Consider the following 23,591-nt stretch of genomic DNA (forward strand, 5'->3'; position numbering starts at 1 on the left):
TCTGTGTGCTTCCACACTGAAAATCCTATTCATCCAGACAGGTGGAGTAATTTTAAAGCCAATGTGGTGCAATTTTCATGCAACTAATGCCACTGTTTACGAAAACACCACCATTACTACTGTTTATGAAAACATTACTAAAATTGCATTTTATTCATAAGAATCTAAAGATTCTGGTTGTTATCAGCTTCAGAATGACTCTGCCCTGGTGCAGCTCACCCCCACTGTGTCTCCCAACCCAAGATCACCACTCAGGGGCAAGGCTGGTCATGACACATAGCCAGGTTCTGCATTTCTGAGTCACAAATGGGTGGCTGCCATGCAGTGAAGAGGAAATTTGCCTGCTAACACTGAAGGAAGGCATCAGGATGTCAGGTGTTGGCCTGATGCAGCGATGCCTGACAGTGAGATCCAAGGTATCTCCTCTCAGCCATTCTCATGCACAGCACAATCTCCTCTGTTCACGGCAAATTAGCAGAGTTCTGCCTGTGGATCTACTGGTTAACTGGATGCATCTAATGATGCATTTACCTTCCTGCAAATATCACCTAGGGACCCCAAAGCCTTGGCTAATGTACAGGCAGGTGGCCTGGGAAGAAGACTGTCACTTTCAAGTTGCCATTACAGAACAGAGTCTAAGCTTCCTAAAATAAGGTCTGTCCATCTCCCTCTGAGTTTAAAGAAATTCCTCAAACAACATCCTGTGTTGTATACCCTGAGCTGACCCCCATTTATAAGAGTCAGAACATCTCACTTTTTGCATCAGTGACGCAGAGCATCAGAGTGGGAGTAAGTTTGTTTCATTTTTACATAATCCCAACATGTTTTATGCTGCACAATTTGGATTGAAAAGGGTCAGCCAGTAGCCCATAAAGGAATATTTGTGCTATACCTAACGTAGGAGAAGCACTTTCAGGGCAGAACTTTCTGGTTCATAAAACAGAAGACCCATTGGTGAATCTTGCAGACCTTGCCTTATTAAAATGATGGCCCACCACTGGAATGAAACGAGTACTCTGCAAAGTATTATGGGTCTAAATCAGGAAATGATGCACGAGGTGAGGTAAATTAAATAACTACATATTAAGTTAAACTCTTTTCTGCCTACTTACCTTCTCTCTACACATACATTTAGCATTGCTGTAGGTTACAGGGTGAGGAGCTAGAACTGTAAACGTGGCCTGATCATACCCAGAAGAATAGATTTTGGGGGAAAGGATAAAACTGTTTATGGAAAAGATGAACTTTCCATCAAGAAATAAAATACTTTTCTCAATGAAAGTTTTCTCTGGGCAATTTCAATGGGTACATAGTAATCATAATTAGTTAACATTAGGAATAAAGGCTTCTTGAATAGATGCAGTATCAGCGTGGCAGTTCATTCAGCCATGGGTTAAGTTCATGCAAACAGATGTAGGATATTCTACGCCAGAGTGAGGGAATGAATCTTACACAACTTTATGTACCACTTCCAAATCTGAGCCTATCTGAAAGGCAGCTTATCTTACACCACAGATTAACACATCACATCAGATATGTGCCCAACTGGTGTGGTGCCTCATATTTTGGCACTTCACCTGATCTGATTAAGTCACTCACTAGCTTTCGCTGCTGCTCTGTGAAACTCCTTCAAGAGTGAGGAGATTGCCAATAAAAAATTAACACTGGCACTTATATACATAAGCATATCTGAGAATCAACATAGACTCTTTTGTAGCAACTGTTTTAGAGGACAAGCTAAACAAACAACCAATAATGAACAACCGAGCCCATGAATTTATCCTCATTTCCTGCTCACAAACTGCTTGCCAAGATACTCTTGTTTCCTTTGGTGTACTTAGTACTGCGAATTATTTGCCAAAATATTTCTGCAGATACTTCCAGATTTACAAATAAGTGGTCAGATTTTCCCTCAGCCCCCCTCCCCCTTCAAAATGTGCCGCACAAATTTCAGCCAGCCATTCAAACTGCAGCAAGCCAGTCAGTCCCATTACACTTTTCTGTCCCCTGACTGAAGGAGGTTAATTTTCAAACCTGAAGTTACACATGCAAAATATCACAGCTGCAAATTTGAAAAGAGGAGAAGAGGGTGGAGAAGAAAGCAAAGCATCTAGTGTTGACTTAAAAATTCTTAATACTGCAAACATTCTTGCTGGTAAACTCATTTCTGAGAAGATTTATGCAAACAAAAGGAGTTCCAATACAACCAGAGCAAGTATAATTTAACATCTGAATTAATGTTTATCATGTTTCAGCTTTTCAGTATTCCCTCGCTTCTACTCAGATGCGAAATTCTCCTGGTGTGTAAATACTAATGTGTTTCAGCAGCTTCCGAATAATTCATATTCTGTAATGTGCTGGTGGCTTCCACATCAGTACAACAGTGCCTCCAAGGTGGGAACTGGAAAAAAGATGAGATGGCCCTTTGGGAATCCACTCTCTCTCTCTCTCTCTCTCTAAAATTTAGCCCAGACTGCTAGCTACTCTGACATCAACCAAAACACTTCCCCGGATCACTGCTCCTCCCAAGGCCCACGAGGATCCTGGGATGAGATGCTTCTACTCTATAGCTGAAAACAACACGGTGACTGTCTTCATCAGAAATGAGAATGAACCATAGATCTTGAATACTGGACCACACCAAACTCCTGTACAGGATAAGAGCCTAAATGAAGAAACGAGCTTCCTTGAACCAACTGACTAAAGGATCCTACACTTTTATTTTTCTGATCTAAAACCCAAGGTATGGGTCACAGCTCAGAGCTGGCAATATAATCTATAGGACAGTGTGAGACCTCAACACATAGGATGAGTGCTTTCCAAGAAATCATGCAACTGGAGCAACATGCCAAGAGTAGCACCTTTCCAAAACAAACAAACAAAGCAAAACAAAAACAAAAAACCAACCATCCAACAGTTTTCTTTTTATATTTTCCTTTTAAAATAGCAAAAAATCACCCATGCTATAGAAAGGGGATGGTCCATGAAGCTGGACAGCAGGTCAAAGTAACACATTTGAGGAAGTTATATTAAAAAAAAATGCTTAGGGTTTTGGCAGCCCATATTCTCTATCAAACTCAAGGGTTAAGAAGTTAATTCAAATGGAGTTATCCAAACCTTGTTTGTCCTCCTTTCTGGAGCTCACAATTCAATTCTGACAGAGCCTCGGTATACTTTCCTCCCCCACAATATCATTTCCCATTTTTTCCTGTTAAGGACAACTGCCACACAGCTCCATGGCAGAAGGGACTGTCAGAAGACCAGACTCCTTCACTACAAGACACTGCCATCAACCTGCAGGATGGGTTTGCTCCGGTGACAGCCCCAAGAGCCTGGCTTTCCCAGGAATTCAGGACAGCTGGCACTTGCAGATGGGGAAGAATGATTTTTACAGTTTTGCCCACAGTAAAATGAAGTGAAAGAGGAGACTTGCATATTTGGGATAAAGGAGGGGGAAAAAAAAAAAAAAAAAAAAAACGACAACCCATTCTAAGTCTGATATATTGAAATCTGAGCCCTGTTACGCAGATGAGCTGCAGGAGCTCTCTGGCATTTTTTAAACTAAGAGCCAGTTGGTGCAGGATGGAGGATCCCTGTAAGTAGTACTATGGGGAAAGTTTTTTTGGGGGGTGTTTTATTTTAATGTCTCCAAACCCTCCAGTGAGGAGAACAAAGAAAACCTTTGCTGTTTTTGCCAATTATTTCCCTTTCTCATGCTTCCAGCAGCCTTGTACTGTACCCATCTGCCCCCTTGTTATACCCCTCCCAAACACAGAGGAGCATCCAGCCAAAGGAGTAGGCACCGGGAGCCAAATCTTGCTTATTAAAATGGTATTGACTGTTAAAAAGAGATGCAAAAATCTAGACACAGAATGGAAAAAAGAGCAAACTTTTTTTCTTTTTACCTTAAAGTCAACATATTTCAGCTACGTCTTTTATTTTCAGCTCTGTCTCCTATTTCACTAAGATTTAACCTCTTAAGGAAATGGTTTTAAAAGCAGTTAAAAATAATGATTAAATTATGGGATTTACATGAAGGAAATCCTTGGCCTATTCATTTTTTAAATCATGGTAATTTGTTTTTTAAAAGGTGTTTGAAGTCCTTGAATCTACCTCTTGGCACCATTAAAAAAAAAAAAAAAAAAAAGCAGCAGCTTATAATCCCCTAATGTACTTAAATAAAGCCTTCAATAGTTTAAATTGTTATTAAACATCTTTGGGGATTATAATTTTATGGGGTTTTTTTTTTGCCTGATTAGATGATGAATGTGAAGATCATCAAATACTCATCATATAACAAACTAATTACATTGTATAATCCCCAAAATGAGGTTTGAATTCCAACAATTTAAATTAACCTGGATTTAAAGCATGCAGAGAATTCACAATGAGTGGACAAAACACTGAAAAAACACCCCCCAAATTCCCTTTTAAACAGAAAGGTGCAATTGCTGAGACAAAACCATAGCATGGGCTGAAGCAGAAACTAATCCTGTTGCCACAATTACATTTCCATAGATCTAGTTGGAGAGAATTATTTTTCTTCCTTCCCTTCCTCCAAGCTTTCCCTTACTTCTCAATCCCTGCTGAGGGCTATACATTACAGAGAAGAGATCTGCTTGAAAACTGGTGGCAAGATAGGAGCCCTGAATGTAAAGTGATCAAAAAAATAATAAAAAAGGGGGTCTGCAACATGCTGCAGCACACCCTGATGTGACCCTCAGGACAATCCCTTGGAGCCCAGCTCCAGCCCAGGACTGTTCTACCCCAGCCCCTCTGATGGTATTTGCACTCATCCAATCCCAACCTATAAAGCCCAGCTCATTTGGAGCTCAGCTTCTACAGCTTAGGGACATTCTCACTTCTTCATCAAACTATCAGCAGCCTTTTTAGCTGCTTTTTTTTTTTTTTTTTCCCCTTCTTTTTTTAATGGTAATTTTTAAAATAGTTTTTCACTCCAAATCCATAGCATTCTCCAAAAACCTGATTTTACAAACATCAAATATACAGGCCAGGGTAACAATCTACCAACATCCATCTCAGCAAGTTCCACTGCTATGCTTTGCCTAACTAATGGCCAACCTAGGCAGCTGTTCCAATGCTGTGCCTAACTAATGGCCAACCTAGGCAGCTATTCCAACGTAGACTTTAATAAAATGTCGGTTGGAAGAGCAATGATGAAAAAATAAAAACCACAAAATCCTAAGTGTAAGCCTGGCCACCACTCCTTGTATTGTTTTAGCTGATTTTTGTTGTTGTTATTCTCTGGGGAACAGAAAGGAAGGCAATTTGGCTGAATTTATCCCCTGAAGTGTTTCAGAGCATACTGCCTGCATCCACAGAAGACAGCGCTTGACTACCCTTTGGGCATACATCAACTCAGCTCTGCACATCAGTCAAAATAATGGGGGGCTGCAGCGTGACACTGAGTGGGAGCTATTGCCCAAACAGCTCAACAAGAGGAGAGGCGATGGCCTCGCGTTTGATGTTTTCTTCAATAAAGAAAAAAGATTTTCCTCCTAAGTGGAAAATGAGAACTAAGGGACAAACCTTAGGAAATGAAGTCAGTACACAGAGGAAGACTTAATAGTCTTTGAGATGGAACAACTGCATAGGAGGAATTAAACCAACTTATACACTTTTAAAGGATTGTATTAGACCTCCATTTATTTTAAATCTTTCCAACCATTAATCATTAGTATGACAGACACAGCAATTACTGTCTATTTTGTTTAATTCCATGCCGCTGATGTGTATTAATATTATAATTGTGAGAAAAATCTTTTGCTTTTGAAAAGGAGTGCTCCTAAATAGCAGCCCAATTAGGAATTAGCAGAGGCCAAGGGGAGGCTGTACCTCACCTTTCACCGCTGCCTGTTTCCCCCCTGCCATTTTGCAGATGGGAAAGCGAAGGCAGGTCAAGCACAGGGGGCAAAAGGGAGAGATCCCTTGCCATTGACACCTACAGGCAGGTGAGCAGCAGAGCTCTGCCCATCTCCCCCAGAAGAACCTCTGGAGCCCTCCCTGATGCTGATACCTAATGTGGTACCTCAGTGGTCCATGGAGCAGCTCACAATCTGCTGGAGCTTGCACACTGGCCTTCAGTTGCACGAAGGACAGCACTCCAGGCAGCTTGTCCAAGGCACTGCATTGTTCTGGCACTAACTGCAGAGCTGGCTCTTCTCACATTATCAACACGCTTGCTTGGAGGACATCTTCCTCCACACACAACACTCCCAGCTCTTCCGAGTGCACAAGTTCTCTAGGGGGGTTCCCACTCCAGCAAGGGCATTTCAGGCTGCAACACAGGCTTGGAAGAGCCTATGAGTGTCCAGCCTTGTTTTCTTTTGGGGAGACTGTCCATTACCTCACTTACAGTAGTTTTGTCCCAAGATCCTAGATGATGAAGGGGGGGAATGCAAACTTCTTTTGCTTTACTTTTTGCTTTACTGAGCTAACTAGGCAAGCCTGGAACTGCCTCATTGCTGCCAGGAGAAAGAAAAGCTGCCCCGCAGTAAATTTGTCTGCCCCACCTAGCTGGGTTTCATTTGCACAGGGGATGGTGAATTTTTAGAAGTAAGCTTTAGCTAAATGCTGTAAGGTAGCATACACAGCAGCTTCACTGTGCCAGTCCTGGGGGTTCTGCACATGAGCTCTCCAGGAGAAGAAACCACCTTAGCAGTATGCGCCCAGGCAAGCTCCACAGGCACCCTCCTCTTTTGCACACCATTACTTCACAGCAAAAGAGTGAAAAGCCACTTGTATCCTGCACCCAGCCTGTCTGGACTGAAGAGCTTGCAGGGCATCTTCTCCAACCTCCACCTGAACAAGCTGCAGCAGGCCAGCTTGGGCACTGCTGGCAACCCTGGGCCAACTGGGAGGGAGATGTCCCTATAACTCACGTCTGCTGGGAGGCAACGGCCTGTCAGCTCATCAGAGTCGAGAAGTCACTGTGACTGCAACAAACCAAAAGAGTCCTTAGCCTTTGGGAGCAATGCACTAAAAGAGATGGGGCTAGGGAACTGGCAAAGCTGTGGCATGGCTGGCATCGAGACTGGAATGAAACAGGGGGCATTTGAAGCCCTCCCCAGCCTCAGAAGAGGAGTGCTCAGGCATGAAGGTTCATTCATAGCAACCTGGGACAGCACAGGGCAGGATTCCCCGCCTGATCCCCGTGCTGACAAGAGTCATGCAGGTATCTGGTTTCTTGGCGCAGGGGGGGACGAAGGGACAAACTGCAGGAGCACGGCCTCAGCTTTAGGAGCATGCCCTTGGCTGGGCTCCACGGGGCTGGACAAGCTGGCAACTGCTAGTGTCACCCTGTCCCTACCTAGAGGCCAAGATGAGAGGCCAACACTGCTTGTCACCACTGCTTGCAGGGCACAGGCTTCCCTTGCCCGGGCCTTACCCCACTAGCACAGAAAGCAGGCTGGAAATCTTGGGCTGAAGGCTTAAATCCCCACAGTGGATGACAACACAGCAACAGATCACCAGGATTTGATGGAAAAGAAGAATGGCATTAGAAACACTTGTCTAAATGCTAACGTTAGAAGGTGTGGGATATCATATAAACTCTTTAAAGAAGCTCCAGCATCCAGCTTAACCCCGCACACCTGTCCAGAGCTTTTCATTTCTAATCCCAGAAATAAATGCAGGTAGCTGTGGCAACAGAAATAGCTGCTCGTCCACCCCCCTCCCCTCAATGATGTTAAACGCAGTGGTAACTTACACTCTGGGAATGAGAACATCTCACAGAAAAAAATTATACTTTTCTATTAAACCAGATACATTCAGACCTTTCATCGTGAAGCTTCTGACAAACATGTGAATAAGGTCTTTGTTTTCCCATGCTTTGTTTTTAGAGCTCCCCAGTTATTTGCCACTTCTCTCTGCTCCAAAGCAGTGATTCCCATGTCAGCTACCAGGAGCTGCAGTGGGCAGGACAGGGTTCCCAGTTGGCAGGATAAGCTCAGCCACATTTTGTGGTGACGTCCTGTTAACAACTGCAACTCCAACCAAAAATCTAGAAACAACACACACAAAAAAACACCCCAAAACCATAAAAAGATATGCTCCATGCTCCTCCCCTGACAGCTAGCAAATGAGGCAACAGCTCTGCTCAGAAAAGTTCCCTGAGCTGCCTGTCAGTAACATAATACGTATTTTTGCTTTCTATGACTACTACAACTATGACATTTCCCATGTTTTATTTTGCATATGTGATCTAGAGTTCACTTACTGTTAGATGCTGGAACAGCCATGCCCTCATGATATTTGTGGCTACTTTGGGAAAGATGCCACGCTTTTTATGTCGCTTTTTGTCCTTATCTGGATCATCATCATCACCTGTGCTGGGGGAAGCTACACTGTTGTCCAAGCCGTCACCTGTAAATATAGTGAATCAAATTTTGACTTATGCTACCTTTATATACTTCAGCCGAAGCCTGGCTTTGGGTATAAACTGCATGAATATTTAAATGAGGTATAAATTCTTTAACATTGTAATTCACCAGGGGTTGAAGGGTTGGGGGGGGAAGAGACACGGGGTGAGGGAAGGTCTCAGGACTGTGTCAGCCCAAGTCTGGGTTATCCTGAAGGACAGCGTGGCCATTTCTGCCACTGGCTTCATCAGTGTAACCCAAACAAAAAGTGCTTAATTTTTTTATTATTTTTTTTCCAATGCATCCCATTTGAAAAGGTGGAAAAGGTGGCTTTTCTTCATATTGCGTCACTTCCCAAAACTAATCCCCATCAGCTACTTTGGCTGAGTTGGCAATTAGGAAAGCATTGATGCTATCCCATCCCCAGGCCATGTGTGAAGCTGGGTGCCACATCTCACTCTGAGAAGAAAAAATTGGGTGAATGCATCTGTCTTGCAATACCAAAATCTCTCCCCAAATTCATAAACAACCAGAAGATTGGCACAGCACTTACATTAAGTCTTTTCTAGATGTCCAACTTACCCTGCCTTTTTGATGGGACACGGGTAGCTAACTGGCCTCCCCTCTGCCCAGTCTATAGAAATTCATACTGGGATAAGTAGGTACCAATTTGACATACACTGTAGGAATTAACACCCGGCTTTGTGTTGATGCACCGCATCAGTGCAAGGTGTCTGCTCCCGTTAAACAACAACTGATCCAGAATGAATTTCTTCAATGCAGAGAAGGTCTTAGACACATCTCATCACATTAGCAACATGTCTCCAGGAGCACGTAACTGCGCTGCAGCCAGCTTTGCTCTGGTCTGATGGGCTGCCAGTCAGAGCAAAGCAAAAGTTGTAGTGCTCTCAGCCTGTTTGCAAGTTTGCATGCAATTTTTGTTTCAAACCCTGAAAGCAGTTTATAAGTCCACACAGAAATCCAATCTTTTCACTCTCTGCATGTGGACTAAACTATACAGCCTGGCTTCCAAAAACATCACATTCGTTGCAGTGTGGAGCTGTGATATTATTCAGCAAGTGGCTTTTACACTCTTGGACAAAAATGATCAAGGAAGTCATCTGAATGGGGCTAAATCAAAACTAATTCTGTTACCAATCAAAAAAAGCCCATCATCAACACAAAAAGAACGCAGGATGTCAAAATTATGATTTGTTAAATAGCTTTCAGCAGTTAAAACAAGTTATTATTAGCATTATATTTTTAGTACCTTCCTGACTGTGACAAATTTCTAACTGTCCTTATGACTTGGGCTGTGTCTTTAATGAGGTGGTAACCTTAAGTAGTTATAGACACAAACAAGATTTTTATGAAGAAATCAGATATCCGATAAATTCTTTGAAAGCTCGGTATGTAAAAAAGGGCTTTTATACAGAGAAGCAATTCACCATATAAAATAATAATTCATAAAAGAAACATGAGCAAAGGAAACAACTCAACAGCATTTAAAATTCCACGGGCTAATCCACTTCTGTCTGAGAGAGGCAAACAAGGAAAAGAAAAGTATTACGCATTCATTGATTAAAAATGAAAAGCTTCTAACCTAATGACACTGCCTTTCACCACCTCCCTACAATTGTCCCCCCCCTCCCTTATTTTTTTAAAACACACTCTCTCCTCATTTCAAACCCCCTTCAGATTAATTTAGCAGGCATTGCCTCGTGCCTGATGGGAGGAGGACTCATTGATAATTTATGGAAATATCTACTATAATCCAAGGGAGATGACTTTTTTCCAGCTTTGTGCATCAATAGATAATCAAGGCCTTAAAGCAGCCTGAGCTTCCCATTACCTCGGGCAAGAGAATTCCTGAAAGCATGCCTCCGGGGCACCTGAATTATATCCTCCATTAGGAGAGGAAAAGCTTTCTGCATTCCACCTATAACACTCCCCAGAACCTTTCCTGTTTATTTCTGCTGTATGAAAGCAGAAGCATTAGGAACAGGATTTTTTAAGTGAAGACTTATGTAGATACAATGGAGAAACCTTTCAAGCGCGAGCCAGATCACCTCCTTCAATCCCTGGCAGTGACCTATCCCAAATAAAAGGTTTCTGTTACATCATTAGCTCAAGCCAAAAACAGCCTCGGCTTAATGCACAGTTTGTTCTTCCTACTGTTTTTAGGCAAATACTGCTACTTTACTCCCATCTGGGAGGGAAATTACACTGCTGGGTTGTAATCTAAGACAAGATTTTCATTGGAAGCAAATGCTTTCAATCCAGTGTAAATACTGGTGCATGTTCAGAAAAGCCTAAAACAATAAACCCTGGCCCCGTCCGACCCAAGCCAGAGAAAGTGAAAGGGAGGGAGCGGATAACAAAGCACCCGGCTATCCGAAAAGCAAATTCTTCGCTAGACTTTTATAAATTGTTTAACCTCTTCCACTTTTTTCAAATTGAAAATTGATCCCGTAAAGACCAAACCGCGGAGAGAAGTCTAAAGGGTCGATTGTGGATTTTAGCATTTCCATCTCCTTTTGCAACTCGAGACGCTCACCTCCACGAGGTCTCCAGAGATGCAGTCTCCCCCTCCTTTCACCCCCCTCCCCTCTTTTTAAAGCTTGCTGAACAAACTTGAGGAGCGCTGACCAGCCACACGGTAGCAGCTACGGACCGCATTTGTAAAATGTCAGCAGTGACTTCGTTCCTGAAGTTGACTTCTCCTGCCGCCAAATGAAGGCAAACTGAAAAGGTGGAAATAATCATAGAAATGATGCTAGTCCATAAACAAGCTTACAGCCTCATTAGTATAGCGGGAGGCTCCGCTGGGTGATTTATGCTTGTTTTGCTGATGCCATGAGGAAATGCCATAGGGCAACTTTAGCCAGCTGCTAATGGTTTCTGACAGCTTCTTAGCAACTAGTGCAAGCAACGCCGTAGCGTTTGCTAGTGACAGAAACCGAAAATGTCATATTATCTGCCCATGTGTCACAAAGTCCGTGTGGCAATTAACTAGCAGGCCAGTGACTGAGGGGCCAGAGGCTCTTCAGAATGGCCCGTGGCTATTGGGGGCAGAGCAGGCTCACTGCTCGCGTTTGCACTGCACATATGCACGCCTTAACGCAGCAAGCCAGGCCTGACCACCGCCATCAGGGCGTGGATGGGCTCAGTCCTTCCAGCTCCTTTGTCTGTAAGGTGCTCCCCATCACCTCTTCCTTAGGCACTGACAGCAAGATCGCAGTAATATGCCTCAATACGATGTCTGAAAACAGCGTGTTAATAGGCAGCACCCCATCACCCAACTCTGTGCACCCAGCCGAGGTGCTGGCTGTGTTTCTGCTCTCTCACAAATGAGCCTGAAAGGATCTCAGGCTATTGAGGCAGACACATTGCCTGTCGGCTTGCTGGGAGTACAGCTGCTCAGCATGGCAGCCGGACACCATTGAACAAGCTGAAGAAGACGTTGGCTCCGCACACCCCAAACCATGCGCTATACGTCAAACTGTCAGACCTTTCAGCGTAGCCATTCGTCCTTTCAAATAATATTTAAGAATTGTTTTTACTAAACTTTATAGGCCACGCTCTAGTGAAAGAGGCCAACCGACAAAGAGAGGAATTTGTCCTCCAGTTTGTCCATGGACGATTTGGTGCAGGACCCAAGCCCATCCCCATGGAGCGCGGCAGGTGACCTGTGGCAGCTCCCGGCCCACCAGGCAGCTCGGATTTCAAACACGCTGTCTATTTAAGCACACCCAGGCATTTAGGCTGCACTATCTTGTTCCTTTCAAGACGGGATAAAGCGGCATTTATCACATTCAGGCCACTGAATGGGCCAGACTGGCCATGCCAGCAGGGCCTCCTTCCCACGCAGCCACCTCCTGCGCCTCCTGCTCTCCAAAATCTGGAGGCAGAATTAGAGGGCAGCTAAGTTAGAGCCTCTCCATGAGCCATTCATGCTCTCTTTGTCGCAGGTGATCTGCTGGAAAACTTTGTTGGCAAAATAGGTACTTCTGGAGAGCAATGCTTGTGCTTATACACTGTCGCTGCTGCAGAAATTAGGCAGTGACTGGAAAAAAAACTTCTCTCTGGGCTTCATACTGAAGCACAGTTCAACATCATGGCCTGCAGTAGTGGGAGGGCAGGGAGGATGGCATATTCAGGTCTCAGTCTTTTCAGTCATGAAGCCTGGAAGGTCAGAGGTCTTCAAAACCTTGCTTTCAAGCACTTGCAGGTGAATTGCAGGTGAACTGGCCCATGCAATAGCGTGGTCTCTTGGATTCCAGGGAAACCACTCGCCTGCACCAACCCAAAAGCGTTCCCCAGGCTTCAAGGGCTTGGGTCTATCAGGAACAAACAGTTGTGTCCAAATGAAGTGGCTGTGCAGCACAATATGGTGCTCACATGGCACTGCCCATAGCCTGGCCTGGCCCCTGTCCATCCTGCAGCCCTGCACACACTCAACCAGGAAGTAATGCTTCCTGGTGGCTCTTCAGACCATAAACACTCTTCCTTTGGCTGTCAGTGGTGAAGAGCAGAACACTGCTTTCCCACAACAAAGATATAGGTCATTTCTCACCGCCCTGTCCTGTGATTAACCTGTGTCTGCACTACAAATATATCACAGAAACGCATGCAATTCTTACGAAGCCTGCTCCCCACACCTCTGTGGTGAGCACTGAAGATGCGACATCCATGTCCTCTGAAGGACTCAGCTTGAAGGTTTGCACATACTTTCATATTCAATAAGCTAATTCAATCTAAATATCCATTGTATGAGAATTATTTGTACTAAGTTTTATAGACCATACTCTAGTGAAAGTCTGACCAAAACTACTGACTTCTGTGCTAGACTTAGATGTTTCACAGCACTGAAGCATTGCAACATACTGCCTCAAAGTTCATGAGCTTTTTAGCAGAGTGATTAAAAAAAAAATCTGCTAAAATTTTCTTTAAAAAGCCCTTAGAAGTTTGGCTAGCAGGAGAAATCCTACGTTGCTTAGGACAGATATCAAACCATTCACTGGCCAACCACAGCTCTGTTCCTTTCTCATTTAACTCCTTCAAAAATCCAAATTGTTTTAGTAACCTTCTCAGTTGCTGTAAAGCAGGATTCATTAAGAACTTTGAGGAGCAATATAATCTACTACAGAGTTGAAAGTGGCAAAATGATTTTCCGTAACCTTTCTTCAGTGCTGTATCCTAACTTGGAGTAACTATTATAATCTCTGCACCTTTACAGATGTACATCTCCGGTTTGTTGTGTACCCACACATCCACCACACAGACTCTCCACCAAGCAAGAACAGCCTTACGTGTGAAGTGCAATTTTCCTACAAGGTACAAACCACCAACTCTCAGAAAGCAAACCCAGGAATACAACATGTTTTCTTAGGTAAAGCAAGGGCAAGAGTGAACGGAACACGCCACAACCTGCTGCTTAAAACAAGAACTGCCATTTCACACCACCACTGAATGGAGTTGGGCAATTAAAGAAGAACATAGAAGTTTTGAGAGTCGTTGTTTTTCTGGGGTTTTTTTGGGGGGTGGTGATTGTGCAGTCAGCTTGGCACACTCAGCAAGCTTTGGAGCAGCCCCAAAAAGGATTTACAGTGACGGAGGTCTGCTTGTGAATCTGAAGTGTGGGGCTGAAAGGGACAGGTTTATTTTTTCTTATTCCTTTAGGAAAATGCCTTCTCAAATATACTTAATAAAAAGTTAATGAGGAACAACAAGGTTGAAAATGAGCACTAGCAAGGAATACTGTTGTGCTTCAGTTTGCACGCATCTCTTAAGGAGATGCACTCCATATTTCATGCAAGGATTCAGCCCATGACATGTGCAGTAGGAGGTTGTCAGTCACAGATAGTATCCATATTTACAAGATACTAAAGGAAACAGTTGCAAAAATATCCTACACAAATATTCATAGATGAAGTAACCTGGACCAGAATAAATTACACTCTGGCATTTGACAAATTTTCAAAGTTTTTTCATTGAATCATTGTACTTTGTTCTCTAGAGACAGGAGCACCTTCTAGTAACTCAATCCTCCTTTTTGACTTGAATTCCCTTCAGGCAAACAACAAGCAAATTAGCTGTCTACACAAAGGTTAAGAACAGCATGGTTAAGAACAGCACTGATGAATGGGGGGGCGGGCATAAAAAAATGCACAGATTTTACACATTTTCATTTGTTCAGCAGCTTTTTACAGCTAAAGCTAAGGAAACCTCTTCTTCTGCACAATGCAGCACTTCTTATTAAGGTTCACAAAACTCCACTATTATAAGCAAGATATTTCTGGAGCCGTACATCTATGCTCTATATGAAATATTAAAGAGAAAGCAGTTCATTGTATGGGAAGCAAACAACTTTCCACTGCCAGCTACAGAAGTTTACTTTAAGCAAATGGAAGCAAATACCCTACAGAAGAAGAAAAGTATCTGGTTAAACAGAAAAAACATCCTACTCCAACAGAGAAAAAGCTTAAACAGTTTGTTGGGTTATTTTGCTTGTTTTTACCTAAAAGCTAGCATGGAGTCCCAGCCATGCCTTGAAAAAAGCTGCTTTTCAGCCATTCTCTATTTTGTTCAAATAAAGGTCTGTTTTTGAAACACATTCCCTCCAACCTCAGCTAGAGAGTTGGGCTTCCCAGTCAAGGGTCCCACCAGCTGTGTTCTCCATGAAAAGTCACCACGCACAGCTTCCATGCAGGTAAATTCTCAGCTGGTTTCACTCAGGCTAGCTCACTTACGAAGCTGGAACACAAGAAGCAGCAGAAGGAGCACAGGGCTGCTCTGTCATGGGGGAAATATGCCCAACTAATACCCAAATGGCCACAAGGTCAACTTCTGCAACTCTCTTTAGTTCCTTCAGAACTGGCTCAATCTTGATGTTCCTCCTGCTCATAGGGCACTCATAGGAGAGAGCAAAAGCAGCTATAAGAAGCTCAAAAGCAAAGATCAGACACATAGTAGGTATAAACTAAGGGATGTATTATCTGTGGAAACAGTTTATTATAGCTGAGCATTTAAATAGGCTTCCTTCCCTCAAAAAGAGTTAAATTGCCCTGGGCCCTGCCTGTGTGCTTGCTTCAGAGATGATGCTGTAGATTTCATGTTTTACAGCAGGAAATATGTGCCAAGCCCTTGACACTATCCAAACCATTGAAAATTAGATTTTTCTACTGGAAAAAAAACATTTCATTGTTGGCTGAAATGAACCAAAACGCTTACGTTTGTTGAGCCAATCTAAAGCATTTTGTTTTAGTCCAATTCCAGACAAGCCAAGGCCAACCCAAGCTGCAGGGTGCCCTGCAGGAACTGTAGCTCAGATGCTGTTTGCCCCAAATTCTCTTTTGTTGGACTGGATCCCATATGTCACAGGAGTCATATGATCACAACCAACAGGAGAAAAGTAGCTTAGATGTGGCATGGACAACTTGAGATTCGTGATCTGTCAAATCCACGGTAGACATTTTCAATTAGAAGTTCCCACGTATTTTGTTTCAAGTGAAAAAGTTCTTGTTTGTATGTAATGTATTTTCTTCTACTTCTGTCACCCACAGTTTAAAATAGTCCTAGAACCAATACATTCTATTTGTTTCCTCTGCCTCTGATCCCTCAGGAATATCTGAGGATAAAAACTAAGCATGATTAAAAGAAACCTGACATTAAGCTTCCCTTTGCATGCCACGGCAGCACCATACACTCTACTTCCCGAAATTCAGTGGTCACTTTGTGGCCATCAATGACAGAAATAAGAGAAATAAGAACAAACACCCCTACTATTTTCCTTTTTGCCTTTTGACAGTAACAACATCTCAGCTACCATTGCTGATGCTTCCAAAAAGCATCCGTCAGCTCAACAACATCATAAAGATCCACTTGCAGCAGCCAATTGCTCAAGCAAATTCCACCCACTGAAACATCTTAATTGGGCAATTAGTGAGAAGACACCTGGCTTTGAACTTAAGCCACAAATTATTCCTTTATATCTAAAACAAGAGGAAGATCGTTTTGATTTGTTTTGCAAGGTTAATCCAAACTACCTTCTGAGAGAGTCTGCTGGTTCCCAGTGCAGGAGCACTCTGATCTCACAGTGATGGAAAGGAGGGCAGGGATGAGGTTTGGCCCCATGCACCTGGAAGATCCTCTTCCACAGGTGTACTAAAGCTTGATGAGTCAGATAACCATGTGGTTATCATTAGCATTTGTAACACTTGCAATCTTGGCTTTGGGACTCCTCTCACCCAGTGTCAGCACTGCCTAACATCCTCAGGAGCCTCCTTTACTCTCCAAAGACAAAACCCTTTGTTATAGCGGTTCAGGAAAACACCTTAATTACAAAATAAGCAGCTGTCTCCATAACAAACCCTTTATGGGAAGAGTGTAGACAGAATGAGTAGTATTTGTCTTATGCTCCATGCTGCCTGGTGCTCCAAATCCACTCTCTTGTTCTTCCAGCAAAGGCCGCCCGCTCTGGAGGGCCCGTGACAATAGCAGTGGCTGCTCCTCTGGAAGGAGGTGCAGAAGCCAAAGGGAGATAAGTAGATTTGACAGAGGCAAAGCTCACACCAAATTTTCTTCCACTTGACTGTGCCTCTCCAACACAAAAGGCAAATCTGCTTTGATGAGGTGGTGCTGAAAAAGGGCTACAATGGGAAAAACAAACCTGGAGCCAGGCTCTAGGGCTGCAGCCTGCAGCTGGCCGTGCTCGGCACAACAGCTGCGGGCAGCAAGCCCATACCTTGCCTGGTCTCAGCTACACTGACTGGTGTTAACAACCCCCCATTTGGGTCAGTTGGGATAAAATCTTAGTGCATCCAGGTAGGAGGCACGAACCAGCCCTGACAGGAGGCCTGATCACCCTGCAAGGCTATAGGACCTCCTAGAGGAACAGCAAGAGAGGGGAACTTTCAACCATCCTCAGCTGAGCCACCTTCTTGTTGTGACCCAGGACTAAGCATCCCCATCAGGTAGCTGAGTTCTTCTGAATTAGCTCATCCTCTTTGGCTCCAGCTTAACCAGTTCATGACGCTCCTATGTTCTGTCTTCATAAAATCATAGAATGGCCTGGGATGAAAAGGACCACGATCATCATCCAATTTCAACCCCATTACTATGTGCAGGTCATCAACTACCAGACCAGGCTGCCCAGAGCCACATCCAGCCTGGCCTTGAATGCCTCCAGGGATGGGGCATCCACAACCTCCTTGGGCAACCTGTTCCAGTGCATCACTATTTCCTCCTCATATCTAACCTAAACCTCTCCCCTGTCTTGCCCCTGTTTAAAACCATTCCCCCTTGTCCTAACACGACCCACCCTGTTTCCCGTGACTATCACAGCTTCTGGTGTTTTGCTGTTTGTCTTGCAGTGCAAGATAGAAATACAGTTTAGAGTGGTTTGAGGGCTATTTTTATTGGTTTGTTTATTCCAAAAGCTAAACAAAAAGCAATAAACATCTCAGAGGGCCTCAAACATGTAGTGAGTGGGAAAGTTAAGTCAGGTCAAGGCTAGACAGTTAAAACCTACATTTCACCTACAGGTGGACACATGCCTCATTTTTACCTCTTCGTCTTCCATCACTATACACTCCTTGACATTAGGTACCTTGGTTTACTTGGAATATGCAAACTGATGGGAAGAAAAGAAAAAGCTCCTAGGGCAACCTAGAATTTGAGTATTATTTATGTCGCTATATCTAACGGCATCACCAGCAGGAATCTGTTGTGAGAGGGATGGAGGAAAGGAGGAAGTCAAACTGGCCATCTCCAGGTGATTCTTCTTTTAAATCCACTCCTTCTGAGCCAACATTCAACCAAAAACCTCACACAAAGCTCAAAGCAAAGACAGACCTTAGCAGAAAGCCACCCAGTGTCTGAAAAATCAAACCAGAACAAAGCTTAAACATCCCCCAAAAAGCAAATCAAAACGCTTCATGAGGCTGTGTTCTGTATGAGGGCACACCACGCAGTTGCTGCTCCCATTCCAACACCAACACCTTCCCTGTGTCATTCCTGTCCATGTGGAATGAGCTAGGAAGGTTTATAGGCAGTGGCTGTGATGTGAAGGAAAAGACTGACTTTTGAAGCATCCTGTAGTGCTGGGAAGAGAGAAGAATGGAAAGAAAATGGAAGGAGCAACCTGGAAAGGAGAAAGGAAAAACAGGAGACCTTGGCTCAAAGGAGAGTGCTTACCACACCCTTTGCTTTGCCTTCATCTATAGATGTTTGCTTTTATAAATCTTGGAAAAAATGTGGTGCGTGAGCTAAGTAGGCCCCTAGGCAGATTTAACTTGGATGACCTGAACTTATTCTGCAGATCACCATAGGTCTCACTGACCTTGGCAGTGACACAAGGACCACATTTTCTCACGGATGAATTGCTTCAGAATAATTCTGCCAATGTATTAGGCATAAATAGCCTTTTATTTAGCACTGGACAAATACGATCTCTCCTTCTGCCTCTCATCTCCCCAGACAAAATCTATTTATTAGGATAAGGAAAACCCCACCCTCCATCGAGGTCTGGGTGCACATCTCAAAGGCCAGGCAGAAGCTTGGCTGCTTTGTGCTTATGGCAATGAATGTTCATACTTTGCCTTCAGCATGATGCTATTGGAAAGTAGCTAGTAAGATCTGTTGCTTCTGATTGGAGTGGTCAGCCTGCATATCTGTGGGTTAATATACAAGTATCCTCAAACTCAGAAGAGAGGGGAAAATACAGATCAAAAATGGGAATGTTCAGCTTCAGCCAGCGGAACAGAAAACACAATCCTCGCCTTACAGCACCCAGCTGTAAGGCATCAAAATGAAGCTGCTCTGAGGTAAGCAGAAAGATCATATCTCAGTTTTGCAGAAAATCAACCCATTTGGAAGGAACAGGTATGCTTCTTAGAGAAGCGTCAGCAGAGTTGGGATGGTGCAGACCTTTCCATCAACGAGTTTCACTATTCTGTGCCTCTGGTCACTTGAGGCCACCCCACATTGCTCCTGGGCTCTGCAGATGCCCTGCACGCTTCCTCCCCACTGCAGAGTTGGCTAAAGTGGCTATTACACTCAGTCAGTACTCTAATGCCACCCGACCCTTAATTGCTAAGGAAAAGCAGACTGTAACCACAGAAAGGGCTTTCTGGCCCTGGCAAGGAAGTATCAATTTTGAGGTCTGAATAATATCCCTGAAAAACATGAATCAGAGTGGTCCTTTCAAGCTGCGCTGTGATTGACAGAGGTAAGCAAAACTGCAGAAGAGTAATCTGATGAAGACCAGGACAGTTTTGTAATACAGGTACACAGACACTCAGACATAGACAAAAAAGAAAGAAAATATTTGCAAACTGGCATTCAAATTGCCTTGTGACAGTCAAACAAATCTTAGCGAACAGTTATTTCCAGGTACTGCCACTACGAAAAAGAACCTCTGTAACAAACTCACTGCAAGCTGAGCAGAAACGAAACACAATTTTCCAATTGTTTGTGGACCACTTACTTCAACTGCACAACTCACAGCTGACCACTTCCAACCTGCAGGCAAGGGCCAGTCTCAAACTGGGTCACTGAAGTTTTGCAGGCGCAGAAGTTAATCTCCAGCCACACACTTGCACTCCGCTCCATTGCAATGCTAGAGCAACAGCCGCCAGTGCCAAAAGTAGCGATTCTCGTGAGACAGGAAAACACTTTCACAAATATCTGCCAATTATCTGAACAGTCGCAACAATGCCAGCCTCTGAACCGCTGCTAATCACACTGCCATTTTCTATGCAAAACAACTTTGAGTTCTGTAATTTATTTGAGCTGCCTGACCAGCTTCACCTGCAGCTCGTGGTTTACGCAAATAAGACAGGAAGACAGAGGTTTTCAGCTATAACCACAGGCTCAAGTTCAAAGCTCAGCTGAAAACTGTTCTTACCTCTACATTATTTAATGTCTATGGAAAAGACTTCAACACAACAACTATATTTACAATGGAAACGATCTAAGCAGCAACCTGAACAAGTAAAAACACCCCAGGAGAGGGTCTTGCTCATGCAGCCACGTGGAAGCTTTCCTTCCTGCTCACCTCTCAGAGGTTTTCTGCAAGGCTGAGGTTGCATATGAGCATGCAGGGAGAGGTTCAGCACAGTGGTGCTGTTTCAATTTGCTCAAAGACAACACAGGTTTCTCCACCCCACGGTGCAAACAGGGAGCAGCACGTAAGTAAGGCAGCTGAAGACCCAGAGCCCAGCTTTCCAACACCCCACGATGATCTGCACAGGTTACAACCCATGGATGGCAAGCAGAATTCCCTGCTTGCACATCCCTGGAAGTACCTCACTCAGCTTCATCCTGGGGCTTTCCCTTGAGAGCCATCCCTCCAGATGCCAGATAAAGGCAGTGACAAGGTGCTGACAACGCCTGTGCTGCTGCTGCCAGTCCCCTGCCCTCCCTCTGCCCAGACTCCAAAGCTGGCTCCAGCCCCAGGCTCTGCACTTGGAGCTTTGCAAGGATACAGAGCCCTGAATTCTGTGTTTCTCGAGCACATCAGGGGTACTGCTTGCAATCTGGAGATATATGGAGAAATAGAATCCAAAGGGAACTTGCTCATCTTTGATATGAAAATACAAGTTCAACACATTCCCCATAGAAATCATAAGAACAACAAAAACAAATGCAAAAGAAAACCCACCTCATCTGCTAGTGAGGATCTCAACAAATACAATCACAAAACAAAACGGATAAATGAGTCTTTTGGAATGCATGTTAGCGTGCCTAAGCGGACTGAAGCTGAATCTTGTTAGTTAGGGGTGGAAATGGGTTTAACTCCGGTTTTACATTTAAAAGCATCCAAGGGAGGGAGGTTGAGAGCAGTGCCACCAGCTGCAGTGCCCGGCAGACAAAGGACCCCGCGTCCACCAGCACAACAAAGCCACGACCCGGTGGTCTGCATGCTGCCATTCCTCCCACGTGAACTCATTTCATTTCAAGGTTTCATTCATGCAGTCTTTCATCTCATGAAAGGCCACCACGGTGTTCAGTTGAAAGCTGCGAGATCCACTGCTAACTATGTTCCACGAGCCTGGGTTTTACAGTCAAGTCCCCAGCTCCTAGAGGCACACAAAAGCCTTCTACCAAAACCGACATGTAGAGCAACAGCGTCCCGATGGCAAAGTGAGCAGGAAACCTGGCTTTCCAAGAGCTAGGCATGGAGACACAAACACTGCTTCCCAGGAGTTATGTTAAATAGGTATCTATATTTACACATTTATATCTTTTTTCTTATGCCTGTCAACATTTCTGCCCAATTCATATTTGCAGTACTGACCAGCAAAGACAAGAGTTTCATGGGATGGCAATGCCAGAACACCGAGGAGTTGCAGAGGAGACGGTGCCACACGCAAATCCAGTGCCCCAAACCAACCCCCACTCTTCAGCAGCACAAAAAGCTTTACCCATGCAGAGCAAGAAGTTCCTTCCCAAAGAAACAAGGAACCTGACACAGATGCACCCCTCCTTGCTTGAGGCATTTCAGTTGGGCAGTGATGTTTAGCAACAAACAGCGGCGATGAGCCTTTGCAGAGTGCCTCCACAGGCAATGGAGAGAAATAAGAACTCTCCAGAGGGAAATCTGGGATTGGGATGACTAAAGGAACATGCAGACCACTAGCTTTGAATACGGTATAGAAAACATGTCAGCAGCAAGGGTCTCAAGGAAATGCTGGATAATGAGGGCAGGATATGCCTACCTCTGCTTTTAAATGAGATCTGGATGACGGGGCCCCTTCTAAAATTACTCAGGGTGGAAAGGCTGAATTTAGCATCCATCTATTACCTTATCATGAGGATACAACCTCGTGCTTCCTGCCACTGGGAATATGCAGAACTCTACTTCTTATCGTCACATCAGAATTAATGTCTTCTTCCTATTTTCTCTTATTTACAAAAAAATGCCCTCCTTGATAAGTAGCCAGCTGAATTTATGTCTTACCAAACTAAATTTAAATGCAAGAAACAGGAAGCTTTTACTTGGAAACTGGAATTCCAAGCACTCGGTGGCAAACAATGAGCTGGGGAGATAAAGATGCAATGGAAATGGTGGGGGACAGACCTGACAAGCTTCCTGTCCATGCTGCCTCAAGAGCATGTGTCCCACCGTGATAGGAGCAGCCACACTGCCCGCTTTTATTTTGGTAATTGTATTTGTTCCTGTGAAAACCCCTATAAAAACAAGTCGGAAGAGCAGACAATAGTCAGCCCGCCATCTCTTATAGCCAGATCTTTTACTTAACACTTTAGCACAAGATGCAATCAGCGGATCTTTGTCCATTTATACAATTCTCCCTGCTGCACCGAGGATTGTATTACACTCTCAAGCATGTGCACCAGCCAGATCCCAGCATCAAGCCTTCCCCATCACTTCAGGAGATTGATCTGATACTTGAAAGCACATTTGCTATTATCTACTACAGCCCTTTGGAAATGACATTACACAGATACGGGGGGCAGGCAAATATTGCCGCTCTTTTATTATTCCTGCCATTCGCTCGCTTGTAATATCTGAAAAGTTCCCAGGTCAATGGGATTACGTTATCTGCCTCCCCGGGCTTTATCTCCTCCCCGCACCCCACAGGTATCCATGTCAAAACGGGACTCTCCAGCGGGGGGTTTCTTTGCCTCGGGTCAGCCTCAGGTCAAGCTTTTCACCGCTTGCTAATGCGAAGCTTCCCCCCGGCCCTCAAACCCCTCGAATCCCAAAGCTGGGGGGCCAGGCAGCGCCCACCCCACAGCAGGAGCGGGTCGATGGCTTTCACCAAACGGAGCCGCTTGGCTGAGGCTGTATCCCCACATTAAACCTGAAGGATGGGAGCCTTTTAACGAGTTAGAAGCAACTTGGACTATATTTTTGCCTACCGGAGCAAAGATCAATTTTTACTTAGATTGATTTTAAGATTTACATGCGAGAAATGGAGAAAATTGGATCAAATATATACTAAAGCAAATTGTTGACTCCCATGAAAGCCAGTAAAACCAAAACAAATTTCAGAAATCTCATCTACCAGCACCTGAGGTTTGCTTTATTTCATTATTTCGTATACGTTAACGGAGCAGAAATTTGCTCAACTCTCTTCCAGTTTTCTTCCTCTGAAACAATAAGCCTTCCCGCAGAATATTCTGTACTTGCATATTATCACCAGGATGGCATATGGCAAACTAGCAGCAGGCAGTTTATCTTCA

General features: G+C 44.1%; 1 protein-coding gene across 2 annotated transcripts in view; it reads right to left on the minus strand.

The window, feature by feature from the left end:
• The window catches only part of MEIS1 (Meis homeobox 1), a 92,872-nt gene that overhangs the window by 37,468 nt on the left and 31,813 nt on the right, over positions 1-23,591 (minus strand). For both annotated transcript variants that reach the window (XM_031599483.2, XM_031599488.2), the window contains exon 8: positions 8,240-8,385. In XM_031599483.2, the coding sequence (XP_031455343.1) occupies positions 8,240-8,385 (146 nt within the window). The remainder of the gene's footprint in view (positions 1-8,239; positions 8,386-23,591) is intronic.

Source organism: Phasianus colchicus, chromosome 2, assembly GCF_987193195.1.
Source record: "Phasianus colchicus chromosome 2, bPhaCol1.hap1.1, whole genome shotgun sequence".
Lineage (NCBI taxonomy): Eukaryota > Metazoa > Chordata > Aves > Galliformes > Phasianidae > Phasianus > Phasianus colchicus.